Below are 21541 nucleotides of genomic sequence, written 5' to 3'. Positions count from 1 at the left end.
ATGCTTCACAAAAAAAACTCATGTACAATTTTTTATAAGACCGGTAGTTACGCTATAACATTCAAAAAAGGTCAAATTATAAGTAACTCAACTTTTGACAGGCTGTAACTTTGACACAGTTTGTTTTACGAAATTTTGACAAGAGACCTTTTTTGTAGAGCATTCAATTTCCTACAAACATATGTCTTTAGATTTTTTTTACAACACTTCTTTAGCTAGTTATAAAAACTATAAGAAGCAAACAACATTTTTCCTATGTTATTCTTATGGAAAATCGAAAAGTGCGATGAGCCACCCCTAAATATTATTATTAAAATCTAAAATTTTAACTGGTGTCTTTGTATACCTAAATGAAACTTTTGAACCTGTTTGGAAAAAAAAAAAAAAAAATTTTTTTTTTCTGAATCACCCTAGTATCCATGTTGTCCATGTATTCAAACAATATTACTCATGTCCATGTGACTGATTGTGAGATGCAGTCAGATCAATATTGCTGAATTTAGCCGAAATGAATTACTTCAAATGTAGTTGCATAGTGTGGAGGGTATACGGCGTCTAGATGGCAATATACGATTATTTCCATGTATGGTCATTTCGTAGTCATAATAATATCACTGCATTATATATCTGGATATACGTGATGGAAACATAAGAGCGCCATATACTTAGCCCCTCATTAACACCCGAGTGAGTTGATTTTTTTAGTTGGTTGTTGCTCGTTTGTTGGAGTTTGATAGTGAATTCCCAACGTTTGATAGTCAATAGTAGTCGTTACTAATAAAACAACATCGGCTAGTGTATTCAAGTGACATTAGCCCTTCATACTTGTATTCTTTTATTAAGAATAATGGGTGGTCTGGCTGCCCTATGCGCGCAATGCTAAGTCTTGCGATTATTTTAGCATAAATGGTTGCACGCCCACCAGACTGCTACGGATCTGTAGGACCATGGTAAACAATAATGGTGGAACGCAGGGTTTGAAAAACGTATCTTCAAAATCTTACACATTTTATATTTGTTGTACCTTCCGATTTTTATATCTTGGGGTGAACCTAATTTGTATTGCAATTTAAACTAACAATAAGCATATCAATATTGTAGTATTCGATATTACATTTTCTTGTGTCAAGCCTATTTGAGCTATGAAATGGTATCTAATCTATGTTGCAGAATTTTTTTGGGATTATCAGGCAAGCCTGAGCTGCTAAGGACCACTTTACGCCCCCCTCATTTTTACAACTTTATAAATTAATATCAATATAAGTATCAACTGTTGAAATCCCCAAAATTTAAAAATACTACAGTGCAAGAAGAAACGCACAAGCGTTTAGTTCCATTGGCAGATTACCCAATGATTTTGGGAAAGAATACTACACATATTTCAAACCACTTGCAAGAATTAAAGACGCAGTTAGACTCTATTATCCAAACAACGGAATGGGAATGCGAAGATGTTCTCAGGTTTGACCATGATGTTGCGTCAGCTTCAGTGGTCAATTGCATAATATATTATGGGACTGGGTTTTTGTATCAAATCAGGAAGGCAAAATAAGTGTTAAGTATGCCAGAAAGCCTTTCAGTCAGTTAAAAAAAATGTTACTCTTGACGAAGCAGAATTGATTAACATGAAAACCAGAGGTGGTTTAATTCGTAGCAATATATTTCTGTTCTCTCTTCTATCAGCGATTGAGAAATACTTCTGTAAGCACATAGGATCTTAGAATGGATCTGTATATGAATCTACTGTATCTGATATGATACAAAATTACAATTTTTCATTTCCTTGCGAGCAACACAAGGCTGAAATTGTATCATGTATCATGCATTACTACATAACTATGAGAATGTGACAATGGGTAAAAATTCATACTAGCGACATTCTAAAGCACAGCTGTGAAAAGAGAAAATTATCTGAGTTGATGAAAACGTTATTTTATAGTTGCCTGAAATTCATAACGTTGACGCAATACGATACTCATAAGAGTACAATTTTGTAACTCAAATATTGTTATAATTGCAAAATAAGCGAGATACAATGTTTTAACCAACTTCGAAATTTACGTAGTGTATTTGCTATTTTTCAAACGTTCGACCCACGGAGTAGTTCGACGACTCAAAGTTCGAACTTTTTTCGATTATTCTGTTTCGTCAACATTACAAACTACAACCTCATAGGTTTATTATGACTTCTATTTATTTTGTATGACTTTGCATGTTTCATATATTTTCTAATTTGTTATTATTATTGGTATTTTATGTTTTCAACTGCAACTTCTGCTCATATTTTTATAAATATCACACGCTCATCTCATGATTAACCTAAAATTACCCACCTCGCTTTGGTATACTACATGCCGCCATTATTGTTTGCAATGGTCATATACTTATAGAGACCCATAGCTGTCTGGTGTACAAGTACAGAACTATGTGAAAATAATTACAGTCGCCGAGCCGCGGTTGGACCACCTATTATTCTTACACCGTGATTTGAGTCCTGCGTGTCGGAGAATCATTTATTGGTCGTTTGGTGGTGTTTATTAGAGCTTAATAAAGTTAGCAACCGAAGTCAATAGACTCAAAAAAAGACTCATAGAATTTTGGGTACATTGTCGTGTCAATCGTTTGCGTGTCGTTTGCGCAACCAACACCGCGAAGTAATTAGGCAGAAAATATCAAAATCAACACCGACACATTGATTGATCACTCCAAAATGAGAATATGTATTACTCTTGTTATGTTGTGCAAGGAGCATGCTTTGGACGTTGAATAAATATTTCATTATCGTATGGTGTTGAAAATGTGCTGAATTTTTTGGGCCCTCTATGTAATTTATATTTGCTTTGCATTATAACACCAACTTTGTTATTTCTTGGATAATTCTTGCGGGTGCAGTTTGCGCAAACAACGCGCAAACGATTCTAGAGACGAGATGAAATTCAGCACCCGGTGTTCATTCCACTTTTTCTTAAGACCGCGCGAATGCGCAAACGAATTATTGTAATATTTTTCAGGTTTGGGCGACGCGCAAACCGCGTGATCGATTGAAAGTGATTGATACGCATATTTCAGCTATTTATCACATTGGTTCTAGTATTTGGTTGGAATCTGAAACACACGGAAATAAACCGCTCTCGGCGCATGTGCAATAATTTATTCTGGTGGCTAATATTGTAAATTAGAAAAACTAATTTTTTTATTGGTAATTTTGATATTTTCTGCCTAATAATTACTTTGCGGTGCTGGTTGCGCAAACGACGCGCAAACGATTGACATGACAATGTATTCAAAATTCTATGAGTCTTTCGCATAATACCATTTTCAAAAACCGGGTGCTGAATTTCAGCATCCTATCTTTATTTGCATATTTCACGAAACGAGTGAACGCGCAAACGAGAGCGAGTGATATTTTTCATATTGAAGCCACGCGCAAACGTTCTAAACTACTTTCAGTCGATTGTATTGACTTCGGGTGCTAACTTTATGAACCTGTTTATTCATGATTTCCCATCCAATGATAGTCCTTCAATTATCTGTAACAATTGAAAACATAGCCCTCGTCCCTCCCACCAAACCCCTCCAAAAAAAGTACATAAAACGACTGTAGTTAAACACTAGTTCTGGGAGTTTGTCCAAATCCCAGCCCATTTAACTTACTACAGCTTCTTCTTAACTGTAAATTGCATTGAAATGCAATTTCCCGTGTTAGCAATCGTTTGTTGGTCATTTGGTGGTGTTGGATAGTGAAATTTCGACCTTTGATAGCCGACCGGTTATTCGTGAAAATTGAAGCAATTGTAGTTAGGCAATAGTTCCAGGCGTTAGTTTAACTGTAGCGCATATATTTATTATACCTATACTCATGTATACGTACGCATATACATTGCGATGCAAGTCAATTTCCTGTAATAGCTATTGTTAAGGTTCGTTTTTAGATGTTTATAGCCAATGATGGAGTCGGTATTCATGAAAGGAATCCGCATCGAAAAAATCGTCCTCGAAAATTTGTCGTTTAGTAGTTTTATATTTTATCCAAAGCATAGCTGTCATCGTAAAGTTCCGACGAGAATTTGGTAAGAATTGACTACATATATATATATAGTCAATTCTTACCAAATTCTCTTCGGAACATATATATATATATATATATATATATATATATATATATGTCGGGGTGAAGCCTCGGGAAGGCGGAGAGGATATAGGATTTGCATTTCGTGGATTGCTCATTGTAAAAAGCGCGATGATCCCAACACGTCCGGTCAATTCGCTTGCTTTTCCGTGACTGTCGATTTCATCCAAGCGTTGTTATAAACAAACCATTTGTTTGTTCTATATTTAAAGCATGTTGAATAACGTTTGACGCTTGATACAGCGGACTCATTCAAAGTTCAAGTTTCGAATTCACTCGATGATGCATCCTCTTAATTCTTCTCCGACATATATATATATATGTATATAAACATCGATCGCGACCGAAATGAAATCGCCCCTCACCCGTGGTGTGAGTATGCATGGGTCGAACGGGTCCGTAAGCGTTAGCGCTCAAAGCGCGTAGGCGTGCTCTACGAACGCACCCATGGTGTGCCTAGGAGTGCAGCTTCTCTCTCTAAAAAAATTTGTGTCTCGCGCTGGACTGGACTTAAGTAAATCCGGTACCAACGGCGTCAAAATACCCTAGATCTGTAGTGAATAATTGTTGTAACGTTGAATCTGCGCGGGGAAAGGATGATGGGTCTTTTGAGTATGTTCGGAGCACGGTCTTACATACAGGTCCGGAAATTAGTAGGGTGGGGAATGACTCAGATAATGAGGCAAAACCGTGGTTCTCGTCTTCGCCGTCTGCAGCGCTGCCCCCTCGGGGTGAGCCAATCATAAATCAGATCCGAATAGCTGATTTTTCGGAATCAACAATCCTGAATGACACTCAAAAATGAAGAAAGATGCGAATAAAAAATGATTGAGATGTTTACTAGCATTCCATGGCGGGCGTGATAATTGTTTTATTTTAACGGAATCCTCAAATGTTTAAGTCAATAAAATCCATAAACATCAAGCGAGGGCTCACAACTTTTGAGACAGTTTGAGATCTTGTGGAGATGATCCACCGTTTACACACTTTACACTGAGTTATGAACTGTCAAAAACTTCGATGAGCAGGTTATCTTATCGGTATACATCTATATCTATCATACCCCGGGCCAATGGCGCCCCTAGCGGATAGATAGGAAACAAGACCGTGTGCCTCACTAACGGTGACACCCCCTACCACTCAAAAGTGCCGGAGTTACCAGACCTGTATGTAAGACCGTGGTTCGGAGTTGTAGCGATAATGTTACGGGATTCATGTTCTGGAGAATACACTTAATTTTCAAAACATTGAATAATTCGAATGTCAATGCCAGGTACAAAAAATGAATTACGGAAATTAGGTGTTACATCACGTTAACTTGAGGCAAACGAAAAAAACTGATATACCCATCAGAAACTTTTACGTTTGTACGATTATTTCCGCAACACTGCACAACACACGAATGCGCCATTTCAGCTATAAACTTTATATTTATCTGCGATTAAAAATTGAAATAATCTATTTTCGATTCACACCACGAATAACCTATTGGGAAATCTGCCGGGGGCGTCGCTTCTCCTTGCGGCAGAAGCAGTAACTATTCTAAAACGCATTTTTGAATCAGCTTTCGTGTTCTTATGTGAAAGCGTGTATTTATTTACAGTTATTAAACTCGAATTTTCAAAAAAAATTCAATAAAATATGAAAATTTCAATACAAGAAATTTGTGAGTTTGCAAATACTCAGCCTAGTCATAAAAATTTTATTGGTGGTGAAGATATACTTGATGCGGGACATCTAATGAAATGTGGCCTACAGCAATCAGATACTAGTTGTGATAATGAGTATAAAATAATTGCATTTTGTCTCCAAACTTCTCGTTTAAAAGATCCACCGCATGAAATTGCGGGTGCAATATCGTAACATTGGCTGCAATGAAAAATAAAATTTAATGTTCATTGTTTTTTATTTTTTCTGACAAATATTACACTACAAAAAATTTCATTTCATATTGATGATAAACAAATAATTATGAAATGAAATTCTATAGGTAATTACTTACATGTTGGTATGAAGTCATTTTTGATGAAATGTAATGAAAACACTTTTTTTGACTGTGTAACCTCATTCCCAATTTTCAATGCTTTTATCCAAGCTAATCGACGATCAATTACTTCATCTTCACCAAATTTATTTTTGATTACTACAAAACTAGAATTTGCCGAAGGAAAAGTGTAAAATCGAACTGTATTGTTCTTACTGGACTTGCTATCACACCCATACACGCAGCAGAAAGTTTTATTTTTATTTTCTCGTGGTGGAAACTCCATGATTAAATTTTTTGATCAAATATTGAAATTTAAGATGTTTTTAAGTAATAACTAAGCTTATAGATAATAATTGATTACTTAATATGTAAAAAAAAGTTTAACACTTTTAAACTACATTTCTCACATATTATATTTGATATCAGCAGTTTAAGCTTGACCTGCATAGAGTAGTTTATATTTGATCCGTCAGGTAGCGTATCTGAGTGGATGATTTCCCAACATGCTGCACAATACATAACCGCAGCCCCCTGACACAAGCTGCTAAAAGTGTTTCGCATAATGTCCCTCGATTCTGCTGCCAATCTCCACCACTAGTGGCGCTAGTAGTTGTCTGACGAGCTTGCGCGCGGTCAGCGAGGGCAGCGAGCGTGTCAGAAGTCTACTAGCGCCACGTAGAGAAACTAAAAAACGGGGACAAGACGCGTACAATTTTTTAGTATACGAGCAGTGGGCTCGCGCGCAAGCTCGTCAGGTAACTGTTAGCGCCACTAGTGGTGGAAATTGGCGACAGAATCGAGGGACATTTTGCAAACCACTTTTAGCAGCGTGTGTCAGGGGGCTGACCACGGTCTTACATAGAGGTCTGGAAACTCCGTGTGTAAGACCGTGGCTAGGAGTGACTCACACATTGAATCAATTTGTAGCTTACAGTTTCGGCACTGCGTCGCTGTCGCTACTATCTAGTACGGCCGGTTAGGTTGTAGCGCGCCTGCGCCAACAGAGAGAAATTTTTTCTGTCTCTGTCGCTCACAGGTGACACGAGTGACCCTACTAGGTTACAGCGACCCTTGCGGCCAATCTAAGAATTATTGAAAGCGGACTCAAGAAGTGAGTCGCCCCCCACCACCAGAGTTTCCAGACCTGTATGTAAGACCCTGGGGCTGACCCAACCTTTTGAGAAGGAATAAGAGGTTATGTATGATTAATACAAACAAACGTCAGAACATCTATTTTTCTCTTCTTTCTTAGCTATCGCTCTCTATGAACAGCATGTGCCACTTCGTAATAATATTTAACATCGATAAGCTCTGTACCGACCGTGATGTTCATTAACCATCGACTATAATAATAGCATGGAGAGCGGAAAACTGTAGAACTCACTAACTCGAACTCACTTGATGTTCAGAATCCTGCCCCTGTCCTCTTATTTTTATTTTTGGGCCATTTTTCCAATATTCACAGATAATTGTGGGACTATTGAAGGTTGGACAAGCGCTAATAAATACCAACAAACGATTCTGCAAAGGTAGCGCTCGATCACAAAATACAATCATGAAGGGCTGACGTCACGTGAAATCCCTAGTCGAATTTGTTTTATTAATAACGATTAAACTATTCACCATCAAACGTCAGGAACTCACTATTAAATACCAACAAACGACGAAGGAAGGGTTCAAAAAATATTAGCCCACCTGGGTGTTAATGTGAGGCTAAAGTATATGGAGCTTAATAAGTAGCGGAATTCTAGGAAACTTGCACTCAGTGCGCATCGAGTGAAGCCAGTGAAAACGTTATGACAATATGGTAGAAAGTTATCATGTTTTTACTGTATCGAGTGTACCACCGATCGTGAACAATTCGTGAGAATAGAAATCGATCCTACTTTTGGCGAAGTCTTACCCGAGTGTAGTTTTTACATAACTAAAGCTTGTCGTTGTGTACTGTTGTGTACCATGCAAACTCAGTGACGTTTAAATTGAAGTAGAAAGTTAAACCTTATGGTTTTGCCTTGTTTTTTTACTACGCAGGTCGAGTTTGTACGTTTCGAATTTTATTTTAAACTTCGAACTCAGGAAATCGAAACAAAAACATATTTTGTATTTCACGATGGCGGTGACAAATGGAGCTAGCCATAATTCAAATACGAAGAATGGAAATTTCATATGTGGCGTTGTTGAAGGTAACAATTTGTTCATAATCTTTCGATACTTCCCCTTGAACACCACATCACCACTGAAGTTTTCAATCAAACCACATCAGTATTCTCTGACCTTATGTGGAGCTAAGTAATGATGAATGTGGCACAATAATGTTATTGTTACAACCCTAACCCCAGCCCGATGCGTTCAATCGACTTGAAATTTACATCTATTCTCATTATTTTAGGATTCTACGGCCGCCCTTGGACAACAGAACAGAGAAAGGATTTATTCCAGAAGTAAGAATGTCTTTTCAATCATTGAAAGATAATAACAGAATAAATTTATTGTGTTGTCGATCACATCTTTAGATTTTCTAATGGAAACATTTCACATACTGCTTGACATATTTTCTTTGTTTGTGAAATATAGCAAATAACTGTTCCCGTTCGGTTTCAGAATGAAAAAGTGGGGAATGGACTCATATCTCTATGCACCAAAAGACGATTACAAACATCGTGCATACTGGCGAGATTTATATACAGTCGAAGAAGCCGAGCACTTAACTGGTCTTATAACTGCAGCTAAGGAGTGTGGAATCAGTTTTTACTATGCCTTGTCACCTGGCTTAGATATTACTTATTCTAGTCCAAAAGAAATTGCTGCTTTAAAAAGGAAACTGGAGCAAGTTAGCCAGTTCGGTTGCATCGCATTTGCTCTGCTCTTCGACGATATTGAACCAGAAATGAGTGAAGCTGATAAAGAAGTGTTTCAGTCCTTCGCACACGCTCAAGTAAGTTTCATCAAAACGGTGTGATCTATTTATTCATGATGTTAAAAAAATGTGAGGCTAAAGAACATGATAGTAACGTAGGAAGACAATTTCAAATAGGATGGCTAATTTGCTAATTTGATATCGAATGAATTATGGTGCATTATACATTGTGACATTAGGAAGCTAATGAACAAAAAACTGTTGATACTTCTTATTGATTTTATTACAAGATAGTAGCATTTTGAGCATTCAATCAATTTATGTGTTTGTAAGGTACATTGTGTTCTTAAGAAATTAGAAAATAAACTATACCGTAATGAAACAAGTTTAAAAATCAATATTTCTTTTCAAATAGCTTCAATATTACGATAAATCTACTAGATTCGTTTGATTTCATTCTATGATAGCTTATTTCATTCAGAAAACTATTTTATACAAAAACACTCATACAGATTCTATATTTTTTAGGTAGCCAATTCAATGTTACTCTTTGTTGATCATCAAATTTAGCATTGATGTAATGTTGTAAAATTAAAGGTTTAATAGTACCAACGTGGCGAATAAAAAGCTTTCTAGTGAGACTTTTGAAAATTGTCTTGTGAATAAAATAATTATTGCTGAGTGAAATCAAACAACACTATTTTTCTCATTTTGAAGCGATTTGAAATGAAAAATTACATGTAAGTTTTGCCTCATGATTGCAGTATCTTTCATTTTCATATGGTTCAAAAAAAGAAAAAAAATCTCTCACGAATGTATTGACATTTTTGATAAATACTCAATGCTCGATTTTCTTGTAATATTATTCGTGAGAAGTAGTTTTTTGGCTCACCAAGCTTCTTAAATAACGCGATATGTACTTATTTTGCAAGAAGCAGTTTAGACTGACGCTAAAGCTTAAAATGATGATTTAAAAAAAAATGTATTGTTACGTAATGTTAACAAGCTTAACCTTGTTCTGCACTAATAATGTATCTGGTGGTAGGACTGCTCAAAAGAATCGTGACACAAGATTATCATCACGAGATTTGGTCATGTTTGTTGTAGCTATGAGTTTAAACCTTTAATGTGATATCTTTTGAGCTGTTTCAAATTTTTTTCTTCGCATCAGGTGCTTGTTATAAAAAACTTGGCTTGTTTTTTACAATTAGAGAGCCTATGTCAAAAAACAGATTGGTGAAAAAAATTTGAAAGGTGGTGCAGTGCAATTTAGATAAATCTGATAGCTGGCTGAAATAATTAACATTGTATCAAAATTCAACATTACGTTGAAATGTCTTTGCATATTCATACCATCTTATGCAATGAGAATCCGAGTTGTTGGGTATATTGTAGCTAGGTATATTTTTGAAAAATAATTAAAAACTTTGTAAATCTGCAAATTTTTCACATTGCGGGTACTTTCAACGCGAACACTCTGAAACACCTACAGGTAGACTAAAATGCATAAAATCACTTGTGGAACACAAAATCTTCCACCGGAAAGTTATAGATGGCGCCTCTCTAACTTGAACAGTTTGGCCGTGAGGGCGGCTTGCAAAAAGACTTCAAAAACGCTCAGCTTCCGTGAAAACCTCAGAAGCAAGTCTTAATCTCAAATTTATTATGGGTATGTCAATGTTAGCAAAAAAAAATTACAAATCCTCCGTGGGCAAAACAACGTACGGAAGACTCGATTTCTTGCCTCAAAAGTTTAACCTCAATATTTAAATAAATTGTTAGATCTACGTATCAACTTTTCTTACTTACCTCTCGACGTGCGACTTGTTGACGAGGTTTAGACTTGAGAGGGAATGTACATTAGAGACCGAGAAGACGTCAATTTTTTGGTGATTTTATTGCATTTGTACTATCAGTTTATTTATGTGAATGTATGTATGTACAATATATGAAAAATTTTGTGTATCAGAAAATATTGAAAATGGTGCCCGTCGGAGTTGGTTAAATGAAAAGCCTTTTTTTGGCGGTGGACAGCCTTTTGGCTAAACGGCTGATTTGAAAAAAAAAACCAAACGTCATTTCGAAGTTAAGATATGAAACTAGAACTTCAGTAAAACACGGTTTTGATTTTTGAAGATTTAAAAAAATGGCCACCGTATAAATAAAAATAAAAAACCTAATTCATCACTTTTTTGCCCAATCATTAGAGTAAAAAAATGAAAAAATAATGTACCAACAATCTGGCCGACTGAATTCCAAGACAAAGGAATGAAGCACATGCTGTCCAAATCTAGAGTGAATCGGTCAAATAGTTATCGTGTTATGTCCGTCGATTTGAAAAACCTGGTTTCGAGAATAACGAGTTTAAAATATCAGGATTGCTTATTGCGTCAAAACACCGTTTTTTTTTTAATTCATCACTAATCCGTAATTCCTGGTCTATACAACAGTTCTTCAGCATTGGTGAGTAGATTCTCAGCCTCCCGTTCTTCTTGATTTATTCAAGCAGAAAACATTTGCGTTATTTATAGCGGTTGCCATGTAGTCCAGGAAATAAAGCATTTTTGCACGACACAAATTCAGGACGGATGAGACCTATATATTCTTATAGAGCTAATGGCTGCGATGAAGGCCTATGTGTTGCCGACCACGATTTTGTTGGCAAAAAAAAAAAAAAATGCGTGGCGTTCAAAGTTCGTGAAACGATGTTTTCGAGCGATAGCGAGGAAACTATTGATCTGGGAGAAAAAAAAGTTTGGTAAGAATTTATAGGTATAAAAAGACGAATAACTTGGCCGATCACAAATTAAAATTTACTAATTTCTTCTCTTGCCAAGTAATAAAAACCTGCTAAAATGACCATTTCTACAATAACGAATAATTTATCCAATAATGCATGTAGGTCTTTGAAAGTCTCGTAATATATGTCTCTTGGTAAACTAAAAAAATTTACAAAACCGGAGCTCGATCAATTGATACTTTTTGAAAAAAGCTATTTGTTATTAAAAACCCGATTTTTTTTGCACGGAATTTCGGGGCTGACATATTTTCGAGGAGCAACAAAACTGAAAAAATATTAATCCCGAAGAGTCCCACTATTATGTACACCATGAGACAAAACGATTTTTTACAATTAAGTGGGTGTAAAATGACTTCAAAAAGGGAGTACGCTTTTTACTCGCAAACAAATGGAATTACTCCGCCAATTTTCATGTTACAGAATCAGTATTAGCATTATTGAAAAGCTGTTATTTTTACACGGATTTATAAAAAAAAAATTCGTTCAAAGTTAATCAGGGGGGGGGGGGGGGGAGATAATTTTTTTTCAATAATTATTGCAGCTGCTCTTTTAAACATAGAGAGATAAAATTTGGGTACAGTATAGAAAAAGACTCTTACTAACCGGCATAAAATTTTCGAAGACATTACTCATGAATGGACTGTTCATTTTTGCGGTTAATTCACGGTTAAGACGTGTGGCCGCGTATGGCGACGGAGTGGGGGACATCCATCTCCGCCTGGGCGGCGCTTGCGCTGAAGGTGAATTCGCGGGTGCAAATTCCACGAACTTGGAATATCTCTTGATGACAATGAACGTAACGAGATGTTTTTTTTTTTCAACCTCGGCTAGCTTTTTTCGTTGATCGTGAATTTGTTATCAACATCTCAAAAAAATATTTTTGAAGCTGGAAATTTGTTTATTAATTTTTCTTTTTACTCATATTTAATCAATTTTCGGATTTAATGTGAATTACCTTTCATCGTTATAAAGTTCCTCTATGAGTTTACCGAAAAAAATCGATTCAATGAAAAATATATTGTTTCCGGAGCACGGGTAATTACGTTTTGCGGAAAAATCGGAATATAAGGGACAGAACCTCTGGAATAAATACGAAACGTATTTACGTATGCCTCAATTTCAAGGGCTTTTGACGTTTGTATTTTTTGCTTCGGTACTTTTTATAACCGTTTGTTGTATTAAATACGCCATGTTCAAACGTAAATACGTTTCGTATTTATTCTAGATGATCCATGCTTCGGAAACAACATATTTTTCATTGAGTCGATTTTTTTCGGTAAACTCATAGAGGAACTTTATAATTATGAAAGGCAATTCACATTAAATCCGAAAGTTGATTAAATATGAGTAAAATGAAAAATTAATAAACAAATTTCGAGGTTCAAAGATATTTTTTTTGAGATGTTGATAATAAATTCACGATCCACGAAAAAAGCTAGCCGAGATTGAAAAAAAAAACATCTCGTTACGTTCATTGTCATCAAGAGATATTCCAAGTTCGTGGAATTTGAACCCGCGAATTCACCTTCAGCGCAAGCGCCGCCCAGGCGGAGATGGATGTCCCCCACTCCGTCGCCATACGCGGCCACACGTCTTAACCGTGAATTAACCGCAAAAATGAACAGTCCATTCATGAGTAATGTCTTCGAAAATTTTATGACGCTTAGTAAGAGTCTTTTTCTATACTGTACCCAAATTTTATCTCTCTATGTTTAAAAGAGCAGCTGCAATAATTATTGAAAACAAATTATCTCCCCCCCCCCCTGATTAACTTTGAACGAATCTTTTTTTTTATAAATCCGTGTAAAAATAACAGCTTTTCAATAATGCTAATACTGATTCTGTAACATGAAAATTGGCGGAGTAATTCCATTTGTTTGCGAGTAAAAAGCGTACTCCCTTTTTGGAGTCATTTTACACCCACTTAATTGTAAAAAATCGTTTTGTCTCATGGTGTACATAATAGTGGGACTCTTCGGGATTAATATTTTTTCAGTTTTGTTGCTCCTCGAAAATATGTCAGCCCAGAAATTCCGTTCAAAACAAATCGGGTTTTTAATAACAAATAGCTTTTCTCCGATCTACCAAGAGACATATATTACGAGACTTTCAAAGATGTACATGCATTATTGGATAAATTATTCGTTATTGTAGAAATGGTCGTTTTATCAGGTTTTTATTACTTTGCAAGAGAACAAATTAGTAAATTTCAATTTGTGACCGGCCAAATTGTTCGTCTTTTCAACAGTTATAAATTCTTATAAAACTTTTTTTCTCTCAGATCGATAGTTTCCTCGCTATCGCTCAAAAACATCGTTTCACCAACTTTGAACGCTCCGCATTTTTTTTTGTTTTTTCGCCAACAAAATCGTGCTCGGAAACACATAGGCCTTCACTCTTCATCACTCCCATCAGCTCTATATAGTCCGGTCAATTTAGACATCCAAGGTTACAATAATTCAAACTTGGCTGAAAATTGGCAGGATTGTTCAAAACACTGTTATAAATGAAATGTGAAAAGTCCTCATTGATCCGACACCTGGAAAAAAATTTACTCGGGGTCAAAGGTCACAAAAACGGGTTTTTCGCGATTTTCAGTAAAACGGTAAGTTTTATCATGAAATTAGTCCAGACAAAAATTGTAGATCAGATAATTATCTATAAAAAATGTCCAATTACTTTTTTCCCTAAGAGCCACCGTTTTAGAGATGTAACGATTCAAAAAGTTGAAAGAGTTGTAATCATCATAATATGTATAAGTACTAGGGTGGGCCAAAAAAAATGAGTATTTTTTTTTTTACTTTATACTCTGAAAATCGGTTGCTAGATACCTCTAAAGAATTCTCACCAAATATGAGCTCTTAATTTTGATAACAAGGTCCTCCGCTTTACAATTTTGCATTTTTTCCTGAGTATTAGAAACAAAAATTCATATCTCTTCGACAACTGTTCGTTAAAAAATATCTCTCCTCATATTCTTGTAGGAAATCGAACGCTCTACAAAAAAGGTCTCTTACAATTTTTTCGTAAACCTTACCGTTTAAAAGATATCAAAGCTTAAAGTTTGATTATTTTAAGAGAAATTTCTGTTTTGCTTATGAATTTTTTAACTCGCTTACAAAAAATTTTGATGAATTGCGCAACTCATAGTTTTGTAGGAAATTAACTGCTCTACAAAAATGGTGTCTTATGATTTGTCGATTAAGTTAAGCGTTTAAAAGATATTCATCGTCAAACTTCAATGCATACTAATTTTAACAGTTTTTGATGAATAATTCGAAAAATTTCAATTTAATTCATAAGTTTCATGAAAATTTATTACAATGTGAGTTCCTAAGAAAAGAGAAAAATAGTATAAAAATATATATTAAAAATTAAAAATTAAAAAATATATAATATATAGAACTAAAAAAATAAAAGAAAAATAGTATAAAAATATATATTAAAAATTAAAAATTAAAAAATATGTAATATATAGAACTAAAAACATAAAAGAAAAATAGTTTAAAACATTTCTCTTTTCTTAGGAACTCACATTGTAATAAATTTTCATGAAACTTATGAATTAAATTGAAATTTTTCGAATTATTCATCAAAAACTGTTAAAATTAGTATGCATTGAAGTTTGACGATGAATATCTTTTAAACGCTTAACTTAATCGACAAATCATAAGACACCATTTTTGTAGAGCAGTTGATTTCCTACAAAACTATGAGTTGCGCAATTCATCAAAATTTTTTGTAAGCGAGTTAAAAAATGCATAAGCAAAACAGAAATTTCTCTTAAAATAATCAAACTTTAAGCTTTGATATCTTTTAAACGGTAAGGTTTATGAAAAAATTGTAAGAGACCTTTTTTGTAGAGCGTTCGATTTCCTACAAGAATATGAGGAGAGATATTTTTTAACGAACAGTTGTCGAAGAGATATGAATTTTTGTTTCTAATACTCAGGAAAAAATGCAAAATTGTAAAGCGGAGGACCTTGTTATCAAAATTAAGAGCTCATATTTGGTGAGAATTCTTTAGAGGTATCTAGCAACCGATTTTCAGAGTATAAAGTAAAAAAAAAAATACTCATTTTTTTTGGCCCACCCTAATAAGTACACCACGTATATACATCACTGAAGCTGTAATACAAGTAAAAATATCGTTCTATCGGTCAGTGTAACTTACACATATAAAATATTATGAATATGAGAATTTCGGGTGAAAAGAAACGCAGTCCCTCATTTTATACGTCAGTGTAACCTTGAGCAACATCTGTCTCCCATTCAACTTCAGCAACATCTTCATCTTCTGATATTTTATTTGATCAATCTATGACAGTTTCCACCAGTCAACAGAAATTTCTTGCAAATACTCACAACAAATCTCGGTTCATTGCAATGTTGAAAGAAAAGTTTACTGCTGAAAATATATTGGTAAAACAAGCTAATAATGATGCTGATGTAATGATAATTGAAACAGCAATAGAGCAATTCAATTTAACAAATACAACTATTGTCGTAGGTGAAGATGTAGACTTACTCGTATTACTCACTGCTCGAACTCCAATCGAAAAAACTGTTTTTTTTTTTTTTAAACCTGGAAAAGCTCAACATCAATTGTTAATATATTCATAAGAAAGTTTATCTACTTTTGCAAAGTGTCAAATCATGCACTATTTTTACATGCAATTACTGGCTATGATACGACATCTGCATTTTTCAGGAGGGGTAAAACAACTGTTTTTAAAATGTTTGAAAAACAAGATTTAGTTCAATGTGCTGTAGTGTTTAAAAAGAGTAATTCAACTCCACAAGAAGTTATCACCAACGGAATTCGCTTTCTTCTCTCCATGTATGGAGCTCCTAAAAAAATTACGTGCTTAGATAAGTTTCGATATGCATGTTTCGTTAAAAATACTCGAAATAAAAAACAAGTGCAGTTAGCTTGTCTTCCTTCAACCTCAGCGGCTGCTCATCAACATCTTTTTCGGGTATATTACCTAGTTCAAGTTTGGCTTGGTTATCAGCTAGACCCAAAAGATGGGGTTGGAAGTTGGTCGACAATTCATTAGAGCCAGTTCAAACTTTACTCCCTCCTGCGCCAGAAAAACTGCTAAACACAATTTTTTGCAACTGCAAAAAGGGATGTAGTGATAAATGTGGTTGCAAAAAAGTTGGACTGTTTTGTTCTGTAGCATGTACAAATTGTCAAGGTCTGTCATGCTCCAATGTTGAATTACCAACAATTGAAGATTCATTTGATGCTAACGAAGAGACATGCGATGTGTCGTTATTGGGGCAATTTACTTGCACCCAGGATGAAGAAGATAAACAGAAGAAGAAGAACAAGAAGAAAAAGAAGAACAAGGAGAAGAGGAAGCAGAAGTTTCAGACAATTATGATTCCGATGGATAAACTTTACTTTTTTTTTTTTTTTTTAATTCACACCCCTTTTATCATTTTCAACGCTTGCCAATATATTTAATTATTCAATAGTTTCAAATTAAACAGAATCACAACAGAGCAGTGGAATAGGCCTACCGGGGAAACCACAGTAAAAAAACCGTGCTAAGTACACTACCTCAAAGGTGCCGTGGAAACGTGTGCATATTATGACGATTACAACGCTTTCGACTTTTTGAATCGTTATATCTTTAAAACAGTGGCTCTTAGGAAAAATAGTATTTGGATATTTTTTATAGTTAATTATCTGATCTACAATTGTTGTCTGGGCTAATTTTATGATAAAACTTACCGTTTTGCTGAAAATCGCGAAAAACCCGTTTTTGTGACCTTTGAACCCGAGTAAATTTTTTTCCAGGTGTCGGATCGATGAGGACTTTTCACATTTCATTCATAACAGTGTTTTGAACAACCCTATCAATTTTCAGCCAAGTGTGAATTATTGTAACCTCACCCCTATTTTTTGGTCTAAATTGACCGGACTAATAAGAATATATAGGTCTCATCCATCCTGAATTTGTGTCATAAAAAGACCTTTGTTCGGCTTTATTTCCTGGACTAATGGTATCCTGGTAACAAATGTCTCTCATACAGTGAGACGCGTTTGACCTTGTACTTGGGAAGGGGTTAAAGAAAGATCTGAGCTTCATGAAAATGGGGGGAAAAACATGAACATCCCCCTTAAACTTGATTCAAAAAATCTAAACGCACTCCGGCTAATGATGTTTTGTGAATAGTTTTCTGTTAAATATCAAGAAGATCCCATGTCTTTGTCGCCGCGTTCACTAAATGCAGACACGTGACTGATCCTTCAAGAATGTTGGGGGCACCTGACTACTGTGTACAAATTCATCGATACTTATACTTATAGTTTGTATAGAATAGGGTTAGATTGTGCCTAGAGAAGGAAAAAAATGAGAAAAAACACGTGAAACAAATTTTTTTTTTCTTAATATTTGCTCGTTACAATTGTTTATGATAATTTACAAACAATGGCTTCGAAAAACAATATCAAAACATTCTTCAGAGAGAACCGCAAGCTGGAACCGCCACATTATAAAATCGAAAAATCTTCTATGGAATAATTAAGGGCTAATTAAAGGCTAATTAAATGCTCTATTTTCGAATTAAATGCTTTCCTTTTTTTAAAAGAAACCTGTGGCGGTGCCAGCTCGAGATAAACCTGGAACCGCCACACCTAAACAAAACGGGAACGAGGTCAAATTTCTAAAAAGTGTGAAGGTCATAATTAAAGACTAATTAAAGGCTCCGGGAATCCATGGATAAAACATTTTCTGAGAACCACCCTTAGACAAGAACACCCCTCAAACTCTTAAATTCGGTGTAACTCTTGGACGGAACAAGTTATAGAGTTCGTATAGGCGTCAAAATTACTCTGGAATTGAAAGCTCCTGGAATATCACCCGCTTAAATTAACTGCTCCACCCCCAAGGGATGGAAACCACTTCAAAACTCGGAAAATCAGTGTAACTCTTTGACGGAACAAGTTACAGGCTTTCTAGAGGCGTCAAAATTACTCTAGAATTAAAGGCTCTTAACCAACCACCCGTGCGAATTAAATGCTCCTCCCCCAAGGGGTGAAAACCACCTCAATACTCGAAAAATCAGTGTAACTCGCGGACGGAACAAGTTAGAGGGTTTTTAAAGGCGTTACGTCAATTTCATAATCATAGGCTTTCCGCTGCAGATTTCAAAAGTCTGTGTTTCAGAAAATACATACAAGTCTTGAGGAAATTTATTTCAATTTCCAGATTTCGATCACTCCAAAACAATGCATTATTGAATTGTCTCTGATAACGGAAAAATTTTCAACATCACAAGCCCTACAAAAATCAGCAGAGAAATTTGAGTGAATTTCAGGATACACCAAATTTTTCAGTATTTAGTTGATTTCACCCATGTTTTGTCAACGATCAAACCGATTATTCTGTTCTGTTAGTACTAAAAAATAATTCAAGTTTCACGGGACCCTTTGCCAGTATAGTTTACTATAATTAAAAACTTAATGATATGCACATCCGCATATCATTTATTGGACGGCTGTGCCCGTCTTACGTGGTTTCCCACCGGAAGCGTAAGATTCCTACATGTTAACATTCATCTACATCCATTCTTACATCGGGTGCTCAAGAGACGAAAATGTTTTATTCATAGTTTACTATACTTCGTCGCTATCAGGAATCATGATACCTCTTTTCAATCCATGATTCCCGAGACTATTTTAAATAGAGTAATTTCTGGTATTGTCCGTAACTTCATGCTGATGCATAAATATGGAGTGCTATTGGATCAAGTGTCAACATTGTCGAAAAGTTTATCGCTCACAAATTTGTTGCAATAATGTGTTCTGCCTGTCTAAGCCAGTCACCGTTATCCAAACAATGTTTCACTCTACCTTGACTCGGTTCATTTCCGACGTTATCGCCCCCGATCCATTGAATTGAATTCACCCATGAATCAGAATCGTAAATCAGTGATAATTAATAATAAAAATATTAATAATAAAATATGATTCAATAATGATTACAAAAATGCAGGCAAACAAAGGGTATATCGACAATTATCAAAAAAAGCTTGTCAATGCCTAAGCGCTTGGAGTGAATTCATTTAAATGACCTGTGTTAAATTCCATTATGTATCAAAAAATTTTCAATTTTATTCACCAGTAATTGCCTATAGTACACATTGTTAATATTAAATCTCATTGGTAGGAAAAAATCATTTTTATTGAACAAAATAGCTATTGGTATTCTCAGCATGTATGATTTCAGTAGACTGAGAATTGCGTGGAGACGACTGTGATGTTGGCTATCACAGCACCGCACATCTCGGGAAATAATTCAATTGCAAGATTTCTTGAAATAATCAATATTGCCATTTTTAACTTTTCTTCCGTGGTGTGAACATTAATCGACAATATATCGTATATTCACATCATGTGCTGTATAGCGTTGTAAGCCCTCAACCTGAAACCATACTCTGTTTTTTCGTACCTCACCACAGGTAACCATGAGCCGTTTGCATTCACGGCACATTAACCAGTTGAAACTTTATAATACCCAAAATACTGGAAAAATATCTTCTTGTTTCTTGAGGTCTTATCTATAAGTTAAATTCATAATAATATCGAAAAATCAATTTCACAACTATTTTGAATGTATAACAAGGCACTTTAATAAGAAAAAAAAATTTTATTTTACTTCCAAACAAGTTGAAAAGTTTCATTTCGGTACGAAAATACGTCTTTCAAAATTTGAGCTCTCAATCTTAACATTAAAAGGTTGTTCATCGCACTTTTCTATTTTCCATAAAAATATATGGAGAAAAGTATTTGTTCATTCTGATTTTTGTCAGCAGCTAACGATGCGGCGACGTACAGAAAATCCACCGACATATTTTTGTAGAGAATGGAACGCTGTTCAAGAAAAGATATCTTATTATTTTCTGATAAATCTACTCTTTCAAAAGTTGTTTTCATTCTTATTGACTTTTGACCTCGAATAACGTTTCAACGAGTGAATTTATCGAAAAATAATAAGAGACCTTTTTTTGTAGAGCGTACAATTCTCTACGAAAATTTGTTTGTGAATTTTCTGTACGACGCATCGTAAGCTAGTTATAAAAATAAGAAGGGGCAAAAAGCATTTTGCCCGAGTTATTCTGCCGTTCTAATTAGGTTAAAATAAGTCGTGTATTATACACACTTAAACATGCCAGATATATAGATACATAGTCTCCAATGTGCCTCAGCGACGAACTCTATTACGTACACGTTATTCTGATGAAAAAAAGAAAAGTACGGTGCGCACCCTCATAATATTAATAAGAGCTGAAATTTTAACAGGCGTATTTTTATACAGAAATGGAACTTTTGAAGCTGTTTGGGGGTGAATATATATAGTATATATTTTAATATTTATATATATTCTATATTTATATATATATATATATATATATATATCTTATATTTTAATTTATATATAATATATATTTTAATGAAATACTCGTTCCTGGAGCCTTTAATCAGTCTTTAATTATGACCTTCACACTTTTTAGAAATTTGACCTCGTTCCCGTTTTTTTTAGGTGTGGCGGTTCCAGGTTTATCTCAAGCTGGCACCGCCACAGGTTTCTTTTAAAAAACTCAAAGCATTTAATTCGAAAATAGAGCATTTAATTAGCCTTTAATTAGCCCTTAATTATTCCATAGAGGATTTTTCGATTTTATAATGTGGCGGTTCCAGCTTGATACGGCTAGTTACATTCCATTTGCGAAAACACGAAGCAAGATCAGCAA

The 21541-nt window shown here is 34.9% G+C and overlaps 1 protein-coding gene and 1 long non-coding RNA gene across 3 annotated transcripts in view; both read left to right on the top strand.

The window, feature by feature from the left end:
• The first annotated feature begins 4252 nt into the window (after positions 1 to 4252).
• The window catches only part of LOC124308985 (uncharacterized), a 372645-nt gene continuing 355356 nt past the window's right edge, over positions 4253 to 21541 (top strand). The window contains exon 1 of the long non-coding RNA XR_006909155.1: positions 4253 to 4326. This is a non-coding gene — a long non-coding RNA (uncharacterized LOC124308985). The remainder of the gene's footprint in view (positions 4327 to 21541) is intronic.
• The window catches only part of LOC124308978 (protein O-GlcNAcase), a 139928-nt gene continuing 125679 nt past the window's right edge, over positions 7293 to 21541 (top strand). The window contains exons 1-3 of one of the 2 annotated variants that reach the window (XM_046772179.1): positions 7293 to 8299; positions 8506 to 8557; positions 8718 to 9051. In XM_046772179.1, coding sequence (XP_046628135.1) covers positions 8227 to 8299; positions 8506 to 8557; positions 8718 to 9051 — 459 coding nt within the window. In that variant the 5' untranslated portion in view covers positions 7293 to 8226. The remainder of the gene's footprint in view (positions 8300 to 8505; positions 8558 to 8717; positions 9052 to 21541) is intronic. The other variant, XM_046772178.1, reaches the window with a different exon arrangement.

The sequence above is a fragment of the Neodiprion virginianus genome, chromosome 7 (genome assembly GCF_021901495.1).
Source record: "Neodiprion virginianus isolate iyNeoVirg1 chromosome 7, iyNeoVirg1.1, whole genome shotgun sequence".
In the NCBI taxonomy this organism is placed as follows: Eukaryota; Metazoa; Arthropoda; class Insecta; order Hymenoptera; family Diprionidae; genus Neodiprion; species Neodiprion virginianus.
This window is presented reverse-complemented; position numbering and strand designations above follow the sequence as displayed.